Source organism: Podarcis gaigeae, assembly GCF_964106915.1.
Source record: "Podarcis gaigeae genome assembly, chromosome: 2".
Taxonomy (NCBI): domain Eukaryota; kingdom Metazoa; phylum Chordata; class Lepidosauria; order Squamata; family Lacertidae; genus Podarcis; species Podarcis gaigeae.
Window position 1 is genome coordinate 118,452,590 of NC_139679.1, and position 22,272 is coordinate 118,474,861.

Below are 22,272 nucleotides of genomic sequence, written 5' to 3' on the forward strand. Positions count from 1 at the left end.
GGTCCCTTCCAACTCTACAATCCTATGGCTGCCGAGACCATATAACACCGGTCTTGAAAGACCTACATTGACTCCCAGTACGTTTCCGAGCACAATTCAAAGTGATGGTGCTGACCTTTAAAGCCCTAAGCGGCCTCAGCCCAGTATACCTGAAGGAGCGTCTCCACCCCCATCATTCTGCCTGGACGCTGAAGTCCAGCGCCGAGGGCCTTCTGGCGGTTCCCTCATTGCGAGAAGCCAAGTTACAGGGAACCAGGCAGAGGGCCTTCTCGGTAGTGGCACCCACCCTGTGGAACGCCCTCCCATCAGATGTCAAAGAGATAAACAACTACCTGACATTCAGAAGACATCTGAAGGCAGCCCTGTTCAGGGAAGTTTTTAATGTGTGACGTTTTAATGTATTTTTAATCATTTTTGGAAGCCGCCCAGAGTGGCTGGGAAAACCCAGCCAGATGGGTGGGGTATAAATAATAAATTATTATTATTATTATTATTATTATTATTATTATTATCATCATCATCATCATCATTCTGTAAGAACTTGAACTGGGCACTTACCGGTAGTATACATCTGCTCCGAATCCCCTTTGAGGCCTGGAACGCACACTCCCAGTTGCTTTTTCCCAGCCCTCTCAATGGGAGCGTCCGCCTCATCCCACGGCGCATCCGGGTTTACAAGCCTCCCGTCAGAGATCTGCACAACCGTCAAGAATTCAGGTGACCCCCAACCTTCGTCGGGCTCCTGCTTCACCCGGCACTGTATCCCCGCGGACTGGAGCAGGAAGCTCTGAGAGGGCGGCTCCATCATGCTCAACGGCCCTTTCGTCCTGCCAACAAATCGAGAACAGGGCCGTGATGATGAAGGAAACATTCCAAAGTTTGAGAAAGTAGGAAGCTTTGAATCCAAGCTTTGTTTTCCGAAACGTTCAGATTTCTGAAAATGAGTTAGTGACAATCCTGCAGCACAATCCTATGCATGTTAGGCCTGAGATGTATAAAATTATGATGCGCTGTGAGGAGGTTTCTCTCCTCCCTTAGAGAACAACGGAACCCAACGGGATCAACCGATGAAGCTGAATGGTGAGAAATTCAGGACGAAAAGTATTTAATGTTTGATGTTTTATCGTGTTTCTAATTTTCTGTTGGGAGCCACCCAGAGTGGCAGGGTATAAATAATAAATCGTTGTTGTTGTTGTTGTTACCATTCCTGCATTGCAGGGGATTGGATATGATGAACCTCAGGCTCCTTTTCAGCTCTACAATTATATGATTCTATGATTCTATGACATCTTAGGGACGTGGGTGGCGCTGTGGGTTAAACCACAGAGCCTAGGACTTGCCGATCAGAAGGTCGGCGGCTCCCATTGCTCGGTCCCTGCTCCTGCCCACCTAGCAGTTTGAAAGCACATCGAAGTGCAAGTAGCTAAATAGGTACCACTCCGGTGGGAAGGTAAACGGCGTTTCCGTGCGCTGTTCTGGTTCGCCAGAAGCGGCTTAGTCCTGCTGGCCACATGACCCGGAAGCTGTACGCCGGCTCCCTCAGCCAGTAAAGCGAGATGAGCACTGCAACCCCAGAGTCGTCCACGAATGGGCCTAATGGTCAGGGGTTCCTTTACCTTTATGACATCTTTACAAAGGAAGACTAAGTATGCCTACTAGTCACAATGGCAATTTTGACCCTCCACTCCAGGAGGGAGTAATTGCTTCTGAATAATGGCTCCTGGGAATTTTGGGCAGGAAGAGCTGTGCCGTTGCATTCAGGTCTTCCTTGTTTCCTCCAAGGACTCATCCACACCTCCGCTTGTGCCTAAAAACCATGAGACTGATAATTGCCAGTGGGGGGAGGGGTAGCCCCTTAGAATTGCAGAGTTGGAAGGTACCCCCGAGGGTTATCTAGTCCAACCCCCTGCAATGCAGGAATCTTTTGCCCAACGTGGGACTCAAACCCATGACCCGGAGATTAAGTTTCCTGCAACAACCACAACAACAATATATTTATACCCCACCCATCTTGCTGGGTTTCCCCAGCCACTCTGGGCGGCTCCCAACAGAATATTAAAAACACGACACAACATCAAACATTAAGAACTTCCCTAAACAAGACTGCCTTCAGATGTCTTCTAAAAGTCAGATAGTTGTTTATTTCCTTGACATCTGGTAGGAGGGCGTTCCACAAGGCGGGCGCCACCACCGAGAAGGCCCTCTGCTTGGTTAACCGTAACTTCACTTCTTGCAGGGAGGGAACCGCCAGAAGGCCCTCAGAGCTGGACCTCAGTGTCTGGGTGAATGATGGGGGTGGAGACGCTCCTTCAGGTATACTGGGCCGAGGCTGTTTAGGGCAGGGGTCAGCAAACTTTTTCAGCAGGGGGTCGGTCCACTGTCCCTCAGACTTTGGGGGGGGGGGGAAACTATATTATGTAAAAAAAAAATATATGAACAAATTCCTATGCCCCACAAATAACCCAGAGATGCATTTTAAATAAAAGGACACATTCTACTCATGTAAAAACACACTGATGGTTTAGGGCTTTAAAGGTCAGCACCAACACTTTGAATTGTGCTCGGAAACATACTGGGAGCCAATGTAGGCCTTTCAGGACTGGTGTTATGTGGTCTCGGCAGCGGCTCCCAGTCCCCAGTCTAGCTGCCGCATTCTAGATTAGTTGTAGTTTCCGGGTCACCTTCAAAGGTAGCCCCACGTAGAGCGCATTGCAGTAGTCCAAGCGGGAGATAACCAGAGCATGCACCACTCTGGCGAGAAAGTCCGCAGGCAGGTAGGGTCTCAGCCTGCAAACCAGATGGAGCTGGTAGACAGCTGCCCTGGACACAGAACTGACCTGCACCTCCATGGACAGCTGTGAGTCCAAAATGACTCCCAGGCTGCACACCTGGTCCTTCAGGGGCACAGTTACCCCATTCAGGACCAGAGAGTCCCCCACACCTGCCTGCCCCGTCCCCCCAAATAGTACGACTGAGCTATCCTCATACCTCCACCCTTCCTCCACCTTCATCATCATTTTAGACTTGCTCACACATTACACTAAACGCAGGTACATGTTGCCTCTACACGTGTAAGTGTTTGCATGTAAGAGATCATACATGTCGATTTGTATACTTTAATAATAATAATATTTTATTTATATCCCGCCCTCCCCAGCCAAGGCCGGGCTCAGGGCGGCTAACACTTTAACTGGTTGCACATACATGTGGATATGTGGACAATATCTTCCATTGGTGTACACAAGTGCACAGATTGTACACTGCTTTAATGTAATGTGTGAACGTCATAAACCTGCATCCCCTAAAAGGCCCCAGGTTGCATCTTGCAAAGAATGTATAACTGGTTTTTCAAACTTTCATTCATTTCTTTAAATACAGGGTTCTAAAACGCCCATCGGAACATTTTAAAATACACGCGCAAAACAATCGACGAGAAATAATCAAATTGATCCGAAACCCAGCACAGCGTTTCAGGACAAGGAGAGAGCGGATTTTCAAAAGATGGAATGCAAAACGTCAGAACTGATGGGAGGGCAACCAGGGGAATTCAATTCAGGCTGTTCGTTCAAAAAAATCAAAAGGTCTGCAAGGTTGTTCTAGAAGCTAGGGAGGCTGCAGATCTTCCTCATAAATCACAATACTAATAATAAATTATCCGGGGGCCCCAACCCAACACCTCCAGCCTTGCAAATCGCTCATCAGCTCCTGCGAAATGCAAAATATAGGTCTATAGATATGTGCATAGCTACCTGCCTCTCTCACCGCCTCTGCTGTTCCTGAGTCGCTATTTGGAAAAAGGAAAAAAAAAAGGAAATCCAAAATACATGCACACACGCAAATACGCCCCCCTCCCCAATGCACACACACAAAAAGAAGGCTGGGCAGGAAGTAACAGCCTGCTCTGTCTGAGAGCCCCCCACTCCTTCCCCAATTTCTGGGCCTCTCTAGGAATCTCAGCTCGGATGTTTAACCCTTCCATTCCTGCTGGAAACGAAGAGCTGCTCAGAGATTGCCACCTTTCCTGTTTCCCCCTTCTGACAGGGCTCCTGTGCTTTCGGCAGGAGTGTTGCCAGCTTGCTCGCCGCTTCCTGCTCCTGTGCATTTAGCAGATGAGCTGGAGCCAGGTGACAACAGGGTGGCCCAATTTCCTTTCCTTCTTCCCCTGCTCCTTGTTAGATGGGAAGGTTGCCAAATGTTTTTCCCTGCTCCTGTGCATTTAGCAGCTGCCTCGCGTTAGATTATTGCGATCGTTGTTGTTTGGTTAACATTATCCTCCTCCTCCTCCTCCTCCTCCTCTTTATTTATTTATTTATTTATTTTTATAAAAATATTATTTATTTATTATTTATACCCCACCCATCTGGCTGGGCTTCCCCAGCCACTCTGGGCAGCTTCCAATAAAATATTAAAATACCGTAATACATCAAGCATTAAAAGCTTCCCTAAACCGGGCTGCCTTCAGATGTCTTCTAAAAGTCTGGTAGTTGTTGTTCTCTTTGACATCTGGTGGGAGGGCGTTCCACAGGGCAGGTGCCACCACCGAGAAGGCCCTCTGCCTGGTTCCCTGTAACTTGGCTTCTTGCAGCGAGGGAACTGCCAGAAGGCCCTCGGGGCTGGAACTTGATCTCACCTCCATCCTTCTTCCCCACAGAACATCTCAGCCTCAAGTACATGCAGCTGTCATGCTCTACTCCTGCACCACTGCCTTCTTGTTCCTAGGACATGTGTACTGTATCACTGTGCCCCCATATGCCATATTCATTCTGCCATACCCACTGAGGGGCGGGTGATGGCTGCTCTGTCACCTGAGCCATTAAGAGTGTGTGTAAACATTCCATTATGTCAAAGCAGGGCAGCCAATGGGTGCACCGGTCTCACAAGCTGACAAGTGGCAATGCATGCCTACCCGGTTGTTGTTGGCATCTGTCTGTCTCAAGAGGCAATGCAGTGTGCATCTGGGGGTGAAGTCAAAGCGCTGCAATAGCAGTGGCAAAGTGAGGTCCTGGGCTGGCCAAGCGACACAACCCCCCTCTCGGCCTTACTGATGTGGTCCAAAGGAAACCAGAGCAGTAAGTTTGGCATCACCTTGGCTGCAGTTGCCAGAAGGAGGCGTACAAGGTGCCATCCAACCGTCTTAGGGATTCAACTCTGAATTTGTGTTGGGTTATATAATAATAAAAGGAATGTGGGTGGCGCTGTGGGTTAAACCACAGAGCCTAGGACTTGCCCATCAGAAGGTTGGCGGTTCGAATCCCCGCAACGGGTTGAGCTCCCGTTGCTCGGTCCCTGCTCCTGCCAACCTAGCAGCTCGAAAGCACGTCAAAGTGCAAGTAGATAAATAGGTACCGCTCTAGCGGGAAGGTAAACGCCGTTTCCGTGCGCTGGTCTGGTTCGCCAGAAGCGGCTCAGTTATGCTGGCCACATGATCTGGAAGCTGTACACCAGCTCCCTCGGCCAATAAAGCGAGATGAGCGCCACAATCCCAGAGTCGGCCACGACTGGACCTAACCGTCAGGGGTCCCTTTACCTTTACCCCATTAAAATGAAATGGATTTAATGTTTTGACATCGCATCGTTGGTGTCTGTTTATAATGGAACGTAGCTTGGGTGTATTTGAGTCGCATGAGCAAAGGACAAATGGGTTCCTGCCCCGTATAAGACTCTGGATGTATGTTTGGGGGGATGCAATAAAGAGAAGAGGCTCCATAAGTAGGGCAACCAGTGTGATTTTTATTGCCTGGCAGGGCTCTTCACGGCCACAGTGGTACCTCTGGTTACGTACTTCCTTCTGGAGGTCTGTTCTTAACCTGAAGCACCACTTTAGCTAATGGGGCCTCCTGCTGCTGCCACACCGCCTGAGCATGATTTCTGTTCTCATCCTGAAGCAAAGTTCTTAACCCGAGGTACTATTTCTGGGCTAGCGGAGTCTGTAACCTGAAGCGTATGTAACCCCAGGTACCACTGTATATGGAAGTCACATATTCATTCAACTAATGCGCTTTTTTTCTCCAGCACAGAAATTAAATGGCAGGAAAAGCTTTGCTTCAAGGTTGAGGAACCTGAGGAATGCAGCGCTCTGGACCTCTCCCCCAGGCCACAATTCCTCGCTGGCTCTGCTCCACGTAGTCCTTGATAATTTCACCTAACTGGAACGAGTCCTTGAACTCTGAGCATGCCTCTTGCTTGCCCAGAGAGGAGACAGAGGCTTGTATGTGAGAGCATGTGCAGAAACTAGCCTAACATTAAAACCCAGCAAGAGCCTGGCTGCGAGATCAGGCCAATAGTCTAGTCCAGCATCCTGGTCAGGGGTCCCTTTACCTAGTAGTAGTAGTAGTAGTAGTAGTAGTAATAATAATAATAATAATAATAATTACTTATACCCTGCCCATCTGGCTGGGTTTCCCCAGCCACTCTCGAGCCTTTCTTCTCCTGAAGATATCCCGCAAGGCAGTTGAGGTTTAGCACCAGAGTTTTCCTTCTCCTCGATGGGCTGCCTTCCCCAGGCTGATGAGCCCCATCTTCCCCTCACTTCCCTCTGCAGCACTTGAAGAAACCTCCTTCTTGACCACTGGACTCACTCTTGGTCTCTCAGCTCTATCTGCCATGCAGGGGAAGTTCCTAACTCTCAGAGGGTCTGAGACTCATTGGCTAGTTTCCCAGGGTGTGGCTGCTGTTGCATGAGGACAACTTCTAGGAACCAAGAGGTGAGGGCTCAGTGCTTGACAAACTATCTTAGAAGGAGCAGAGTGGCAAAAGAGACTTGACTTTCTTGACTTTGGCTATGATCCTATGGCCACTTACCTGGGAATAGGCCAGACTGAACTCAGTGGGACTTATTTCTGAGTAAACAAATATAGGATTTCACTCTTAGTATCCTGTGCAAAGACTTTGTTCAACTGATACTCTAAAAGGAGACAAGATCTCCTAACACCCCACAAGATCTGGCTAACACACCAGAGGACAGGATCACACTTCAAAACGACCTTGACAGATTAGAGAACTGGGCCAAAACAAACAAGATGAATTTTAACAGGGAGAAATGTAAAGTATTGCACTTGGGCAAAAAAATATGAGAGGCACAAATACAAGATGGGTGACACCTGGCTTGAGAGCAGTACATGTGAAAAGGATCTAGGAGTCTTGGTTGACCACAAACTTGACATGAGCCAACAGTGTGACGCGGCAGCTAAAAAAGCCAATGCAATTCTGGGCTGCATCAATAGGAGTATAGCATCTAGATCAAGGGAAGTAATAGTGCCACTGTATTCTGCTCTGGTTAGACCTCACCTGGAGTACTGTGTCCAGATCTGGGCACCACAGTTCAAGAAGGACACTGACAAACTGGAACGTGTCCAGTGGAGGGCAACCAAAATGGTCAAAGGCCTGGAAACGATGCCTTATGAAGAACGGCTAAGGGAGCTGGGCATGTTTAGCCTGGAGAAGAGGAGGTTAAGGGGTGATATGATAGCCATGTTCAAATATATAAAAGGATGTCACATAGAGGAGGGAGAAAGGTTGTTTTCTGCTGCTCTAGAGAAGCGGACACGGAGCAATGGATCCAAACTACAAGAAAGAAGATTCCACCTAAACATTAGGAAGAACTTCCTGACAGTAAGAGCTGTTCGAAAGTGGAATTTGCTGCCAAGGAGTGTGGTGGAGTCTCCTTCTTTGGAGGTCTTTAAGCAGAGGCTTGACAACCATATGTCAGGAGTGCTCTGATGGTGTTTCCTGCTTGGCAGGGAGTTGGACTCGATGGCCCTTGTGGTCTCTTCCAACTCTATGATTCTATGATCTCCAGTTGTCTTCTTCAGTCCACAGGAGGATTTCAGATTACTCTGAATGTGATCAGCAGGCGTCAACACTTTTATTGCTTCAGGGATTTATGCAGTGCAAGCCTATGCATGCCTACTCAGAAGTAAATCCAGAGTAAAACTTTAATCTCTCTCACCTTCCCATTACATATTATGATCCCTTTTTACAATTTAAAGCACGCACACAAAAACTGCTGGAAGTCTGTGCTCTCCTGTTGTGCACAATGTCTCCATGAAGTTAAACCAAGAAATTCCCAAGTCAAACAAAAATCAATGGAAACAAAAACCACTTTAAGCTTTCTGGGTAAACACAGACGAAGTCTAAAGAGAAGCCCCTTGTCCATTTCATCTCCGCAGCGAGTCCAGTGGAAGCCTCAAGGCAAAGTCTCAAGGTTTATTGTTATTAAACCACTGAGCCTCTAAACCACTGAGCCTCTTGGGCTTGCTGACTGGAAGGTCAACGGTACGAGTCCCCGTGACGGAGTGAGCTCCCGTTGCTCTGTCCCAGCTCCTGCTAGCCTAGCAGTTCGAAAGCATGCCAGCGCAAGTAGATAAATAGGTACTGCTGTGGCAAGAAGGTAAACGGCGTTTCTGTGTGCTCTGTTTCTGTCACGGTGTCCCATTGTGCCAGAAGCGGTTTAGTCATGCTGGCCAATGACCCGGAAAGCTGTCTGTGGACAAACACTGGCTCCCTCAGCCTGAAAGTGAGCTGAGCACCGCAACCCCATAATCGCTTTTGACTGGACCAGGGGTCCTTTACCTTTTAAAAATGCATGCCTACCAATTTATGTAATATATTACTGAAGTCCAGAATGGACCACCTTCCTTTAAAGCAGGGAGGAGCCCTGCAGATGTTGCTAAACTAAAACTCTGATTGGTTCCCGAAAGGATGCCCACTGGGCAGGGCTGATGGGAGATGTCATCAGCAACATCTGCAACAGCCAGAGATTTTCCACATTTGCCTTAAAGCATAAATCACCGCCCTCTCCGAAAACACTGCAGTTCTATCCATTTTGGGGGATAATCATAAGAATGGATCACTCTGCTTTTATTCCTAGATTTCCCCCTTTCAACAAACCTTACAGGTCGATATTTTTTACCCCAGTCTGTGTGTTAGATGTGATAATGTTTTTATGTATAATAATAGTTTTTCCAATAGATTTCATGCATTGTATTGTGAAATCACTTTGAGATGCTTCACAGAAAATGAGTCATAAATGAAATAATAATAATAATAATAATAATAATAATAATAATAATAATAATAATAATACAACCCAGGTGATAATGACTACGTCTGGAACAGATCTTTAGACAAATTTTACTGAATAAACATGTTCAGAACATGTTAGCTATGGAGGAGAAGGGGAACGAAGAATAAATTGCCACCTAAGGAATATCATGCAAGACATAACAGGAGCAAAGCAACATATTTTTAAAAACAGACATACAGGAAAGGGTTCTTAAGAGGAACTCAGACAAAGTTTGTTAGGAAGGAAGCTTAATCTTAAACAATATTATTAAGTTTCTGCCTTTCAGGCCTTCAAAACATTTCCTGATAACTTAGGAGTAAGTACTTCAAAAACAACAAAATAAAACCCTACATTATTTAAATACTTAGAGTATTAGCCATTTTTCATCCCTATATGCTGCTGATAGATAGATCTGTGTAGCAAACCTTGCGTGATTTTTAAGACACGCCCCTGTAGGATTGAGAGTGCAAAGTCTCCTGCCAGTCTCTGGGCAGAGAGAGAGATTATCAGCAGAAGCTGAGCTCAGTTACCAAGGCATAGAAGCAGCCAGACCACAGCAAATCCTGGAATGTGGTGCTGGCCAAGTGCCCTAAAGGAAAATGCCAAAATGCCAAAAAGATTAGTGTTTTTTAAAAAAACAAAAAAGGGAATATAATTATTTCAAATCATGCAATTAGCAATTCATGATATAATCAGCACATAACAACATGATTTTCAAAAAAATTTAAAAATGGAGAAGTTGTCATTTTAAAAGTTTCCTGTGGATCCCAGCTTGAGCAGGCAGAAGAGCGAAAGAGACAGTTTTAAAAAAACGTTTCCCACGAACCCCCCTACCCCGGGGCAGGGGGAAGAAAGAGGGGAAGGGGGGGTGGGGGGGAGGGTTTCTCATGAACCCCAAGGGGAGGAGAAAAATTAAGAAGCTGGCATGAGATGTAACGATGGTTGTCCAAATCGAGAAGGGATAAAAACCTAAGTTCTTGGGATTGCAAAGGAAGAGAGGCAAGGCAGAGTGTCAAAGTACATCAACGGGCAGGATGATACATTGCACGGATTAGTACATTCTTAGAAGAAAGAGATCTCTTCCCCGGCGCTCCACTATTCGTTTCTAACTTCCTGCTCGCGAGGAAGAACTTCGGGATCCCCGCCGGCCGCGCTTTTCTCACCCTTCTCTCCCGCATGGACTGTGTGATGCCTGTGCAGTTCCGACTTGGACCTGAAGTTTTTCCCGCAGTCCGCGCACAGAAACGGCTTGGCCCCCGTGTGGGTTCTCTGATGAGAGATAAGGTTGGAGTTCCGGTTGAAGCTCTTCCCGCAATCCAGGCAGACGTAGGGCTTCTCACCCGTGTGGATCTTCTGGTGCCTGGTGAGGCTGGTGCTGTCGCAGAAGCTTTTCCCGCAGTCCGAGCAGATGTACGGGGTTCCCCCCGTGTGGACTCTCTGATGACGGATAAGGCTCATGTTGGAATAGTAGCTCTTCCCACACTCGGCGCACTCAAAAGGCTTCACCCCGGAGTGTGTCTTCTGGTGCGTGATGAGGTTTGAGCTCCACCGGAAGCCTTTCCCGCACTCCAGGCACGTGTAGGGCATTTCCCCCGTGTGGATTCTCTGATGAAGGGTGAGATCCGCCTTCCGGCAGAAGTTCTTCCCGCAGTCGGCACAGTTGTACGGCTTCTCACCCGTGTGGATCCTCTGGTGAATCCTCAGCTCCGACCTCTCACAGAAGCCAACACCGCACTCCAAGCACTTGTAGGGCTTCTCTCCCTTGTGGATGATGGAGTGCCGGACCAGGTGAGACTTGACCCGGAAGCTCTTCCCGCAGTCCAGGCACTGGTAGGCCTTCTCCCCAGCGTGGATCCTCTGGTGGATCGTCAGGCCCGAGCTCTGGCAGAAACACTTGCCGCAGTCCAAGCACTTGTACGGCTTCTCCCCTGTGTGGATCCTCTGGTGCCGGACGAGGCTGGTGCTGTAATTGAAGCTCTTCCCGCAGTCCAGGCACTTGTAAGGCATGTCACCCGTGTGCGTCACCTTGAACTCGATAATGCTCGAGCTGTCCGGGAAGCCGCCAGCGTCCTCAATGGCGGCATCCTCGTTCTTCACTGTGCGGATCCTCGGCTGGCTCACGGTTTCACCGAGCGTCTCGTCCCTCTCCTGAGGAGAAACAGGCTTCGCCACTGGGGAACTTCCTTGAAGCTCCTTGGGCCCCGGCCAACTTCCAGAGGCCTCTTCGGGCTTAACGCACCGGGACTCCCCCTCCTCTTCCAGGCTGCCCATCACAACCCCGCTTGTTTCGTCTTCGTCATCGGAACGCTCCGGCCGATCTCGCTCTACATTGGGGGTCATCGGCTCCTCGCCTGCTGAGGTAGACAGAAAGAAGAAGAAGGAAGAGTTTGGATTTGATATCCCGCCTTTCACTCCCTTTAAGGAGTCTCAAAACGGCTAACAACCTCCTTTCCCTTCCTCCCCCATAACAAACACTCTGTGAGGTGAGTGGGGCTGAGAGACTTCAGAGAAGTGTGACTGGCCCAAGGTCACCCAGCAGCTGCATGTGGAGGAGCGGAGACGCGAAGCTGGTTCACCAGATTATAAGTCCACCGATCTTAACCACTACACCACACAGGAGAGAAGAATTTGAAAGCCTGCTTAGGGTTCAAAATGAGCTACGGCAATCATCATACATGGGCCCACCTATGTTGCCAGGAAGATCTGTGTTCAAATCCAGACATGCAGCTCGCTGGGCCAGTTGCTGCCTCTCTGTCTGAGCTACCTCACAGGGTTCTTGTGAGGATGGAAGAGGAAGGGGTGGTAAGAAAAGAACCGTATGCTGCTTTTATTTATTTGCTGCATTTATATCCTGTGTTTCACCTTGAGGAGATCATGGTGGCATGATCCACGCTAACTTTTATCCACAGAACAACCCGGTGAGGTAGGAGAGAGAGAGAGAGAGAGAGAGAGATGTTCAAAAATACACTAATAGTTTTGACTCCGTGCTAGCGTTTGAGTGACAAAGGAAGTGAAAGGAGGTGGACAACAATTAAGGATTTATTATGTTTTCTGAATGTATTGGAAAATCTATATAGAATGGTTTATTGTTTTGTGTACATTCAATTGTAAGATAAAATATATGCGAAGGGACTTGACAGGAAGTCAAAATTGAAGAAAAGATTTTGTAAGATAAAAGGGGGAAAATATTTATTTTCATTATTATCACTATTATTTCATTTATATATGTGTGTGTGTATGTGCTTCTGCGGGTGTGTGTTTTGTATGGAAGGTTGGGGTTGAAATAAGATGGTAAATAACAAATAACAAACAAAATATTGATGTATGTAATTTTTATTTCTCAATTATATTTTGTGGTAGTATGGTTGTAATGTTTTTTGTCACATAAAATCATTCAATAAAAATTATTTTAAAAAGAGAGAGAGAGAGAGAGCGAGAGAGCGAGCGTGTCTCAAGCTGTGGTCCACTTGGTCCTAGTTATCCGCCCTAACCACAACACCAACAATGGTGCTATTCAAACACACCGATCAGGTAATTAATAAGGAGCTATAAGAACCCGCCTCTTGTCTTTCAGACCTTCTGCCAAGGCTCTGCTTCAAGGTGGCGCCCAGATTATAGAAACCTCTCCCTGGGCGGTTTGTAAAGGGGCCCCCTATTAGATCAGACCACAGCCCGTTGAGTCCAGCATCTAGAGGAGCCTAGCTCAGCTGGCGGAGCACGAGAACTCTTAATCTTAATCTCAGGGTTGTGGGTTTGAGTCCCACCTTGGGCATTGCAGGGCATTGAACTAGATAATCCTCAGGGTCTTTTCCAATTCTACCATTCTATGATTCTAGAATTCTGTATACCCAATTATTGTTTCGTATAACAGTTTCAAGCAATTTTTGGTCTTGTTTTGCTGTCTCTACACCTTTATTGAAAATTCTCAATAAATATTTAAAAAACAAAAACAAGCAAATGGGAGACCCTTAAAAAAAACACCACCTGAGTTACTCCAACAAGACATTTTGACTCCCAAACTTTGAGGAGGGAGTCTTTCTCCTGTTGCTGTTGCTAAATCCTTGCGAAGTCAGAAATGCTTCAGGTGAACTACCAAGAAATAATCACAATCCACTTTCTGCCCCATCTCGGGCATACACAGATTGAGGACCCTGCCTCATTGGACCTTAGGCCTGTCCATCTAGGCCTCATCCCACCTCCCGATAAAGACTGTAATGGCTTCAAAGCGTCCAAAACCCTGCTAATCCTTACCCAGCAAGCTGGTGGCAACCGTGTCACCCTCCCCAAACGCCTGGTTCGGGTCACAGTCCAGCAGAGCCTCTTCTGCCGCAGCGAAATCCAGGCCTCTCTCTTTTGCCGGCACCTGAAACAAAAACAAAGATCCCATCGGGCACAGAGAGCAGGAGAGGGCAGGACTAAGATGTCAGTTTGCATTTCTTAGTACAGAAAGTATTGATCTGATGTATAAAGATCTTTCCTATTCTGCATAGTTCCATCTGTGATGGAACTCCTACTTGGGGACTTCCCTGGCTTTTTCCTGGCCCACGTAGGACCAGTCTGGATTTTTAGCCTTGGTAAAGATTTGATGTTTTCATCCCCCCAAAAGTTTTTGAGTTTCTGCAGAAATGAGGCTGCATTTTAATGTTGTATTTTAATCTTGTTTTTTAAGTTGTATTTCAATCAATTGTTTTATATCTGGTGTTAGCCGCCCTGAGCCCGGTCTTGGCTGGGGAGGGCGGGGTATAAATAAAATTTATTATCATTATTATAGTTCAAGAGGGTCCTTGAAGGTTTCTTCTCTGCGTGAAAGAAACAAGCAGAAGGTTAATGATGTTTGGGTTATTCCTTCAGAGAAGCTGAGTACAGCTGGCTTAAACTGGTTCTGTTATCTCTTTCTGTCAAGGTTATGCTGACTAGAACAATAAGGCCAGAAGAGCCTGGGTCTCTATCTCTTTTCCTCCTGGTGTGGTGTTTGGTATATAGATAGTGTTAAGGTTTTAGTCTTATTACAAGTTATTGTAAGTTTCAGTTAAGTCTGCTGCAACTGGATTTCTTATGGACAGTGCCAACCCTGAATGCATTGGATTTGTGACCATTATGCTCATTTGCCTTCAGTAGCAGTAAAGCTCTACTGGATGAAATATCCATTGCCTTTGGTTTATTTTTGGGGAATCCTGCAACGTGTTTAAGTTTTTACTCTGCTAATATACACTGGAATCTACTCTGGATCAATATTGAGTAGAATTTCAACGACATAGGGAACCTGAATTCTAATCTAATTTCATACAGGTGAGGTGGGAAGGGGACGGTAGCTAGCGCAGAGAGTAACCAACAAGTGCAGATGGCAGATTTGGGCCAAAAGTTAGAACATGTAAAAAGGAGTCCATCTTCAAGCAGAGCATGGTTAAACTATAAGGTGTGTTTCCAAAGGAGGCAGGGATGGCCACTAACTTTGAGGGCTTTAAGAGGATTAGAAAATTTTGTGGAGAAGAGGGCGATCAATGGCTACTGGCCACAATGGCTATGTTCTATTAATTTTATTCATTGTAATGCCACATCCCTGTTTTACAGAATCTCCTGTAAAGCAGCAGATCTCCAGTACAGTGGTACCTCGGGTTAAGAACTTAATTCGTTCCGGAGGTCCGTTCTTAACCTGAAACTGTTCTTAACCTGAAGCACCATTTTAGCTAATGGGGCCTCCTGCTGCCACGGTGCCGCCAGAGCACAATTTCTGTTCTCATCCTGAAGCAAAGTTCTTAACCCAAGGTACTATTTCTGGGTTAGCGGAGTCTGTAACCTGAAGTGTATGTAACCTGAAGCGTATGTATCCCAAGGTACCACTGTATATAGCCAGAGTTGATAGTGGCTCAGCTCCAAAACGGAGTCTGGTCCAAAGAGGCAAAGTGTGCTCATGTCCTGCTTGTGGGGACCAGATCTTCTGCTGGAGATCTAGTTGGCCAATGTGAAAAGAGGATGCTGGACTAGATGGGCCATGGGCCTGATGCAGCTGCCAGACTCTTTGTATGCTGGCTAGGGGGTACTTAAATACTGAGTTATCTAGGTAAAGGTAAAGGGACCCCTGACCATTAGGTCCAGTAGCGAACGACTCTGGGGTTGCGGTGCTCATCTCGCTTTATTGGCCGAGGGAGCCGGCGTACAGCTTCCAGGTCATGTGGTCAGCATGACTAAGTCGCTTCTGGCGAACCAGAGCAGCGCACGGAAACGCCATTTACCTTCCTGCCGGAATGGTACCTATTTATCTACTTGCACTTGACGTGCTTTCAAACTGCTAGGTTGGCAGGAGCAGGGACCCAGCAACGGGAGCTCACCCCGTCGCAGGGATTCGAACCGCCGACCTTCCGTTCGACAAGCCCTAGGCTCTGTGGTTTAACCCACAGCGCCACCCACGTCCCACTGAGCTATCTAGGGAATACTTAAATAAATAAATAAATAAATAACAAAAGATGAAATGGATCACCCCCCCCCAAAAAAAATGTTATGCAATGCTGCATAAAACTCATTTGCATCCATGCCCAAACAATGCGCCTCACCCCCACCTGCTCCTCCAGCTGTTCGGGCTTCCTCTTCCTCTGCCGAAACCCCTCCGCCAGGGCCACCGCCTGGGAACAGCTCTTTGGGCAGCCCTCCATGACCCAGCTCTGCACCTCTGGCGGCAGGACGGCCAGGAACTGCTCCAGGATGACCAGCTCCAGGATCTGCTCCTTGGTGTGCCTCTCGGGCTTCAGCCACCGGCAGCAGAGGAACCAGAGGCGGCTACAGGCCTCTTGGGGCCCCTCCGCCTCCCGGTAGCAAAACTGCCGGAAGCGCTGGCGCTGGATCTCCGAAATGACCGCGTCCTCGTCCGGGGCCCCTTCTTCCTGCAGGGGCCCAGAGGGATCCACGCTCGTCGGGTCCTCTGGGGACTCCCTGCCAAGGCCAGGCTGGGTTTGGGTCTCCCACTCTTCTGTGGGGCATCCGGTGGCTTCCGTCTCCAGTTTGATGGAAGGTGGGAAAGTCGGGAAATTCTTCTGGTGTGGAGAGTCCAATCTCTGCGGGCTCCTCTCATCGGAGCTCTGGGACTCTGCTGCCCTTGGCAGCTCCCGCCACTGTGACTCCACAAACAGCCCTGGTTTGTGTTTAACCCGCTGGCCTGGCAAACTCGGCAAATAATCCCTGATGTTGACCGCCTGGGTGACACCAGGACCATCATTTCCTTCTGCCCACGCCATGGGGTCTGCTGCTCCAGCCTCCTCCTCCTCCTCCTCCCTCTCTTCCATTTCCTCCTCCGTCACCGATGGCACAGTCCGATCCAGCTTGGCTGGGAACGTGGCACCCAAATCTGGCAGCGCTCCCTGATCAGCAGACATCGCGGCAACTTCGCTCCTGCCGGGCAGCCTCCCAAGGCCTCTTCGCCTCTCTCCAGATTTTAATTGGGGATCGCTGAGTGTCTAGAAACGAGAGCAAATCATGTTCCAAAGAAGCTGTTTCCTGGAGGAAAGACACAGAAACAAAACAACGTAAGGAGAGACCTGTTGCATCAGGGCAAAGGCCCGTCTAGTCCTGCATTCTTGAAGTGGCCAAACTGAAGTCTCTTAGGCAGGGTTCAAAATCCCCCAGATGCCAGGCTCAATTAGGGGTCCAATTACAACTACGTGGAGATCTCTGGATGACAGGCTGGCGACTGACATCTCCATCTGGCTGCTCCTCCAGCTTTCTTAAGCAGGTAATAATAATAATAATAATAATAATAATAATAATTAATAATAATAATAATAATAATAATAATAATAATAATAATAATAATAATAATTTATTTATCTCTACCCCGCCCATCTGGCTGGGTTTCCCCAGCCACTCCGGGCGGCTTTCAACAGAACACTAATAAACAAAATAAAACCTTCAAATAAGGAATATATGAAAAAATATGGTTCCGGAAGTGGAATATTAATAGATAACGTGTAAAACGTGCAGGGGTAAGTAAGGAAATAATAAAAGAATCAGCTGAACAAGGATTAAATTATAACAACACAAGAAGACAGAAGAAGAATAAGATGGGGGAAAAGAGATCACACATGGGTGAAGGGAAATTTGAAATATTTTTTATAATATAAAAGCTTTAATATAAGATCTCTAACTGTTATATTTGTATACAGCAAAGAGAAGTTTAGAGTAATTGGGTATATTTTAATTTAGTTAATTATGTAATAGATTTCTGTTAGAAAATGAATATGGATGTTGAATTTGATGTTTGTAATTTTTCTTTTTTCGGTTTTGGAAATAAAAATAAAAATAAAATAAAACTTCAAACATTAAAAACTTCCCTAAACATGGCTGCCTTCAGATGTCTTCTAAAAGTCGGATAGTTGTTTATTTCCTTGACATCTGATGGGAGGGCATTCCACAGAGCGGGCACCACCACCGAGAAGGCCCTCTGCCTGGTGAGCAGAAGAGCTCGTTTATATCCCACCCTTTTCTCCAGGCAACTCTTGGGTCACCCTGCTCCTCAATTAATCCCTACAACAAGCGTGTGAGGTAGGTTAAGAGGCTGTGACTGACTCCCAGGTCATGCAGCGAGCTTCATGACCAAGTGGGGATTTGAACCCTGATCTCCCACATCTTAGTCCGACACTCTAATCACTACACCACCATGGCTTCCAAGAGTACTTCTGCTGTGGAGCAGCTCTATAAATTAAGTAGGTAAATAAATATGGCGAAAGCAAAATGTCACTTAGAGCAGGATCTGAAATATTTTCCTTGAAGCTTGAATTTGTTTTATTCTGGATTGTTTTACTTGATTAGTTGCAGTTCCCAGTTCAATCGGTATTCAGATGCATATACTGCCTTCAACTGTCAAGGTAAAACGTAGCCATTGAGGCTAGCGGTCACAGATCGCATTCTCTTTGAAACCCAAACTGGGAGACACATGAACTAGAGTGAGAGAGATCAACATGTTCATTTGACGGCCTGCTCTCTTTCAATCCCATTCAAAGCAGTTGTCCTAAGAGGAGGCAGAAAAACTTGTATTCGGCCTCTGGAGCAGAGACTCTCTTCCGATCCAGGTATAGACAGTACTGAACGAGATGAGCCAATTTGTGTAAAGTAGCTTCATTTTAACTTTATTATTCAGGTCAAAGTCTTGGTCAAGAACCTCAACCGTCCAACAAATGACAACAAAATTGGGCAAGTCAGTTTGTTACTGTAACGTTTTATACACCTTTAGGTGCCAGGTGAAAAGGTTCCTCTTCAACCGGGTCTTTGGCTGATTGACATCCCTTTGAAATGTGTTGAGGGAGGGGGTGGTTAGTGGTATGTTTTCGTTCTTATTATGTATTTTGTATTTTTTATGTTGTAATTTGATGTCATGAATCTCCCCGAGATATACGGGTGAAGGGCAGTATACAAATTTTTAATAATAATGACACTGATAATAACAATAATATATTCTTGCATTGAATCAAAGCTGCACTTTGGGGTTTTTTTCTGTGTTGTTCAGAAGAATTATACATCTTATCTCTTACCAGACTCAGTTTTTGAGCTGAGGCACCATCAACCATGGCTATTTACTGGAGATCTGCTGCCTCTGGGTGGGAGGTAAAACATGGATGTAGCACTCCTGGACTAGAATTCCCACCATCCCCTGACCTTTGGCCGCAATTAATTAGATTATTCATTCACATTTCAATCATGTGATGAGAAAGAACCTTTCCTAGAGACCTTGGAGGACCACTACAGATTGGAGCAGACAATTCTGGGCTAGACAAACCCTTTAATGGGGAACTTTATAGGACTCCCAGATGCTGCTGGATTCATGATTTATCATCCCTCTTGATTAACTTTCTACATATCATTTGGAATAATGTGAGTTTATTTTTTTTTAAGATGGGAAGACCAGGGTGGGATACATCCATGGCTGCCGTATACTGAGTTAGGATGGAATCATCAAATATCTAAAGGGCTCTCACATGGAAGATACAGCAACCAATGGATTCACATTACAAGATCGGTGATTCTGACCGTGAAGCAGACTCCCTCTGGAGATGGTGGACTCTTGGAGGTTTTAAAGCAGAAGTTTGGATGGCCATTGGTCATGTATAATCTAGTTGAGATTCCTGCATTGCATTGCATTGATTGTTTGTTTGATTAGATTTATCTACCGCCCATCACAAGATCTCAGAACAGTTCACAAGCTAAAAACACAAGGTAAAAGCATGAATAAAAAGCTAAAATAAAAACAACAAAATAATAACCCCCCCTCCCACAAACACATTTAAAAGAGTGTAGAATGTTAATCAGCCAAAGGCCTGGTTGAAGAGCAATGTTTTCGCCTAGTGCCTAAAGATTAATAATAATCATAATAATTTATTTGTGCCCCGCCCATCTGGCTGGGTTTCTCCAGCCACTCTGGGCAGCTTCCAAAAATGATTAAAAATACATTAAAATGTCACACATTAAAAACTTCCCTGAACAGGGCTGCCTTCAGATGTCTTCTGAATGTCAGGTAGTTGTTTATCTCTTTGACATCTGATGGGAGGGCGTTCCACAGGGCGGGCGCCACTACCGAGAAGGCCCTCCGCCTGGTTCCCTGTAGCTTTGCTTCTCACAATGAGGGAACCGCCAGAAGGCCCTCAGCGCTGGACAGAATAATGTCCGGGCAGAACGATGGAGGTGGAGATGCTCCTTCAGGTATACTGGACCGAGGCCGTTTAGGGCTTTAAAGGTCAGCACCAACACTTTGAATTGTGCTCGAAAATGTATATATTGAAGGTGCCAGGCGAACCTCCCTGGGGAAAGCATTCCACAAATGGGGAGCCACTGCAGAGAAGGCCCTGTTCTTGTGTTGTCATCCTCTGGACCCCTTGCGGAGGGGGCACAGGAGGAAGGGCCTCAGCGAATGATTTCAGGGTCTGGTTAGTTCATATGGAGAAAGGCAGACTTTGAGGTATTGCAGTGCCAGCGGCGTAGCTAGCAACCTGGGTGCCTGGGGCCGCCTGCATGCCCGTGGGGTGGGGCAGGGCACACCAGAATCCCAGTGTGAGCACTCAGAGCCTGCAGGGAGTCTGTCTACCACAGGCATAGGCAAGCTTGGCCCTCCAGATGTTTTGGGACTACAACTCCCATGATTCCTAGCTAAGAGGACCAGTGGTCAGGGATGATGGGAACTGTAGTCCCAAAACATCTGGAGGGCCAAGTTTGCCTGTGCCTGGTCTACCACCTCCTCCGGCCCTTTTGGGCACCGCGGAGCCTGCAGGTGCCCAATCCATGGTGTTATTCCCAGAAGAGATGCATGGCTTGGCTACGCCTCTGGCAGTACTGAGGAACAGATGACCCCTTGGGTCCCTTCCAACTCTACAATTCTATTATTCTACCTAGCTCAGCACTGTCTGCACTGACTGGCAGCAGCCCTCCCGGATGTCAGCCCTACATGAAAATGTCGGGGGCTGAATCCGGGACCACCTTCTGCACGCCAAACGCCTCCTCCCTCACATTTGAGATGACTTAATCCCGTTCCAGGATAGGAACGCAGTTCGCCGCCTTGCACAGACCGTGGGGATCCATGGAGCTCAGCGCTACCCACACTGGCCGGCAGCGCCTCTCCGGGAGTTTCAAGCAGGGGGCGTTCCCAGCCCGAAATCAGGATGGCAGGATTTGAACCCGGGACCCTCTGCGTGCAGAGTTGGTGTCTCTGGGCCCGCGGAGCGCAGCTGCAGGACCTCCCTAGAGCAGGGCGAGGAGGGGGAGACCTCCCTTGGGGGCTGCACCGCTTTCACCCCTCCTGCACCCCCCTCCCCCCAAGCAGCCCCAGCCCCGCCCTTCCCGGCCCTGCCATTGCATCTCCGCGCGCGCCCCCGTCCCGCTGCGCATCCCCGCTTCGAACCTTCCCCTGCCATACCACGCGGCCTCCATTCATCTCCTGCTGTGCAGCTGCTCCGAGCATTCCAACCGGAAGGAACTCTCGAGTTTCCCCCCCCCCCTCCTTCTTCTTCTCCTCCCCTGGAGTCTCCCTCCCACTCCCGTTCCCACAAAGCGCGGCTTCGAAGTTCGCTTCGCCTCTCTAGGAGTTTCGCTCGACGGCGCTCGGCTGCTTTAACCCTTCGAATTACCCACACGGGAAATAAGAAGAGACGTGCGGGGTTTCGGAAACTCATAACATAGGAGAGGTTGGTTGGTTTGTTTTCCCCGCAGGGAGAGGAGGAGAGAAGCAATCGCTCATTATTAGTGGCTCGGTGGATGCTGAGAATATGAGCAACTGATTTGGTAGTTGTTGTTTTTTAATTAGATCTTTCTTTGCTCTTCTAACTGCGCAAAACGTTACAGCATTTTCTCACAAATAAAAAGCATCTTAAAAAGCAGAGACATCGCCTTGCCAACAAAGTGTGTATCTGAAGAAGTGTGCATGCACACGAAAGCTCATACCAAGAACTAACTTAGTTGGTCTTTAAGGTGCTACTGGAAGAAAAAAAAAATTTTGTCTTGCCAACAAAGGTCCGTATAGTTAAAGCTACTGTATGGTTTTCCCAGTAGTGATGTATGGAAGTGAGAGCTGGACCATAAAGAAGGCTGATCTCCGAAGAATTGATGCTTTTGAATTATGGTGCTGGAGGAGACTCTTGAGAGTCCCATGGACTGCAAGAAGATCAAACCGATCCATTCTTAAGGAAATCAGCCCTGAGTGCTCACTGGAAGGACAGATCCTGAAGCTGAGGCTCCAAGACTTTGGCCACCTCATGAGAAGAGAAGACTCACTAGAAAAGACCCTGATGTTGGGAAAGATGGAGGGCACAAGGAGAAGGGGACGACAGAGAACGAGATGGTGGGACAGTGTTCTCAAAGCTACCGACATGAGTTTGACCAAACTGCAGGAGGCGGTGGAAGACAGGAGTGCCTGGCGTGCTCTGGTCCATGGGGTCACAAAGAGTCGGACATGACTAAACAACAACAACATACTTAGCGGAGCAGCCCAACACCACATCACATCAGTGAGCGCTCTGTCGTTTAGTGTGACACTTTGGAACTCCCTGCCTATTGATAAATTAAAGCAGACACCTTCACTGTATTCTGCAGAAGATATTGCACATTTTATGAAATGGTGTAATGGTTAAGAGTGTTGGAGAGTAGGGTTCGAATCCCCACTCAGCCATGAAGTTCATTGGAGCTGTCACCATCTCTTAGCCTAACCAACCTCACAGAGTTGTTGTGAGGAAGGAAAA

The 22,272-nt window shown here is 47.4% G+C and overlaps 2 protein-coding genes across 9 annotated transcripts in view; both read right to left on the minus strand.

Annotated features, from left to right (window-relative positions):
• LOC310837365 (uncharacterized protein) overlaps nt 1-4,247 on the minus strand; it is a 50,713-nt gene extending 46,466 nt beyond the window's left edge. Inside the window, exons 1-2 of one of the 4 annotated variants that reach the window (XR_014560512.1) lie at nt 3,750-4,246; nt 559-827 (exon numbers count right to left, since the gene is read on the minus strand). Coding sequence is in view for 3 of the 4 variants with exons in the window: in XM_083723874.1 (XP_083580000.1) it covers nt 559-808 (250 nt within the window). In the remaining variant the exon portion in view is untranslated. The other 3 variants (XM_083723874.1, XM_083723876.1, XM_083723875.1) reach the window with 3 other exon arrangements.
• Nucleotides 4,248-9,116: 4,869 nt separating this feature from the next.
• On the minus strand, nt 9,117-21,100 carry LOC310837341 (uncharacterized protein). 5 transcript variants are annotated; one of them, XM_083723763.1, is made up of 6 exons: nt 20,955-21,065; nt 19,027-19,251; nt 18,583-18,706; nt 15,622-16,552; nt 13,316-13,427; nt 9,117-11,418 (listed from the first exon to the last, which is right to left on the minus strand). In XM_083723763.1, the coding sequence occupies exons 4-6, from the start codon at nt 16,429-16,431 to the stop codon at nt 10,160-10,162; spliced, it is 2,181 nt and encodes a 726-aa protein (XP_083579889.1). In that variant the 5' UTR covers nt 16,432-16,552; nt 18,583-18,706; nt 19,027-19,251; nt 20,955-21,065; the 3' UTR covers nt 9,117-10,159. The 5 variants fall into 5 exon arrangements, with proteins under 5 accessions (XP_083579889.1, XP_083579891.1, XP_083579892.1 ...); XM_083723765.1 differs by lacking the exon at nt 18,583-18,706; XM_083723766.1 differs by lacking the exons at nt 18,583-18,706; nt 19,027-19,251 and having other exon boundaries at nt 9,117-11,415; nt 20,955-21,100.
• Nucleotides 21,101-22,272: the final 1,172 nt, after the last annotated feature.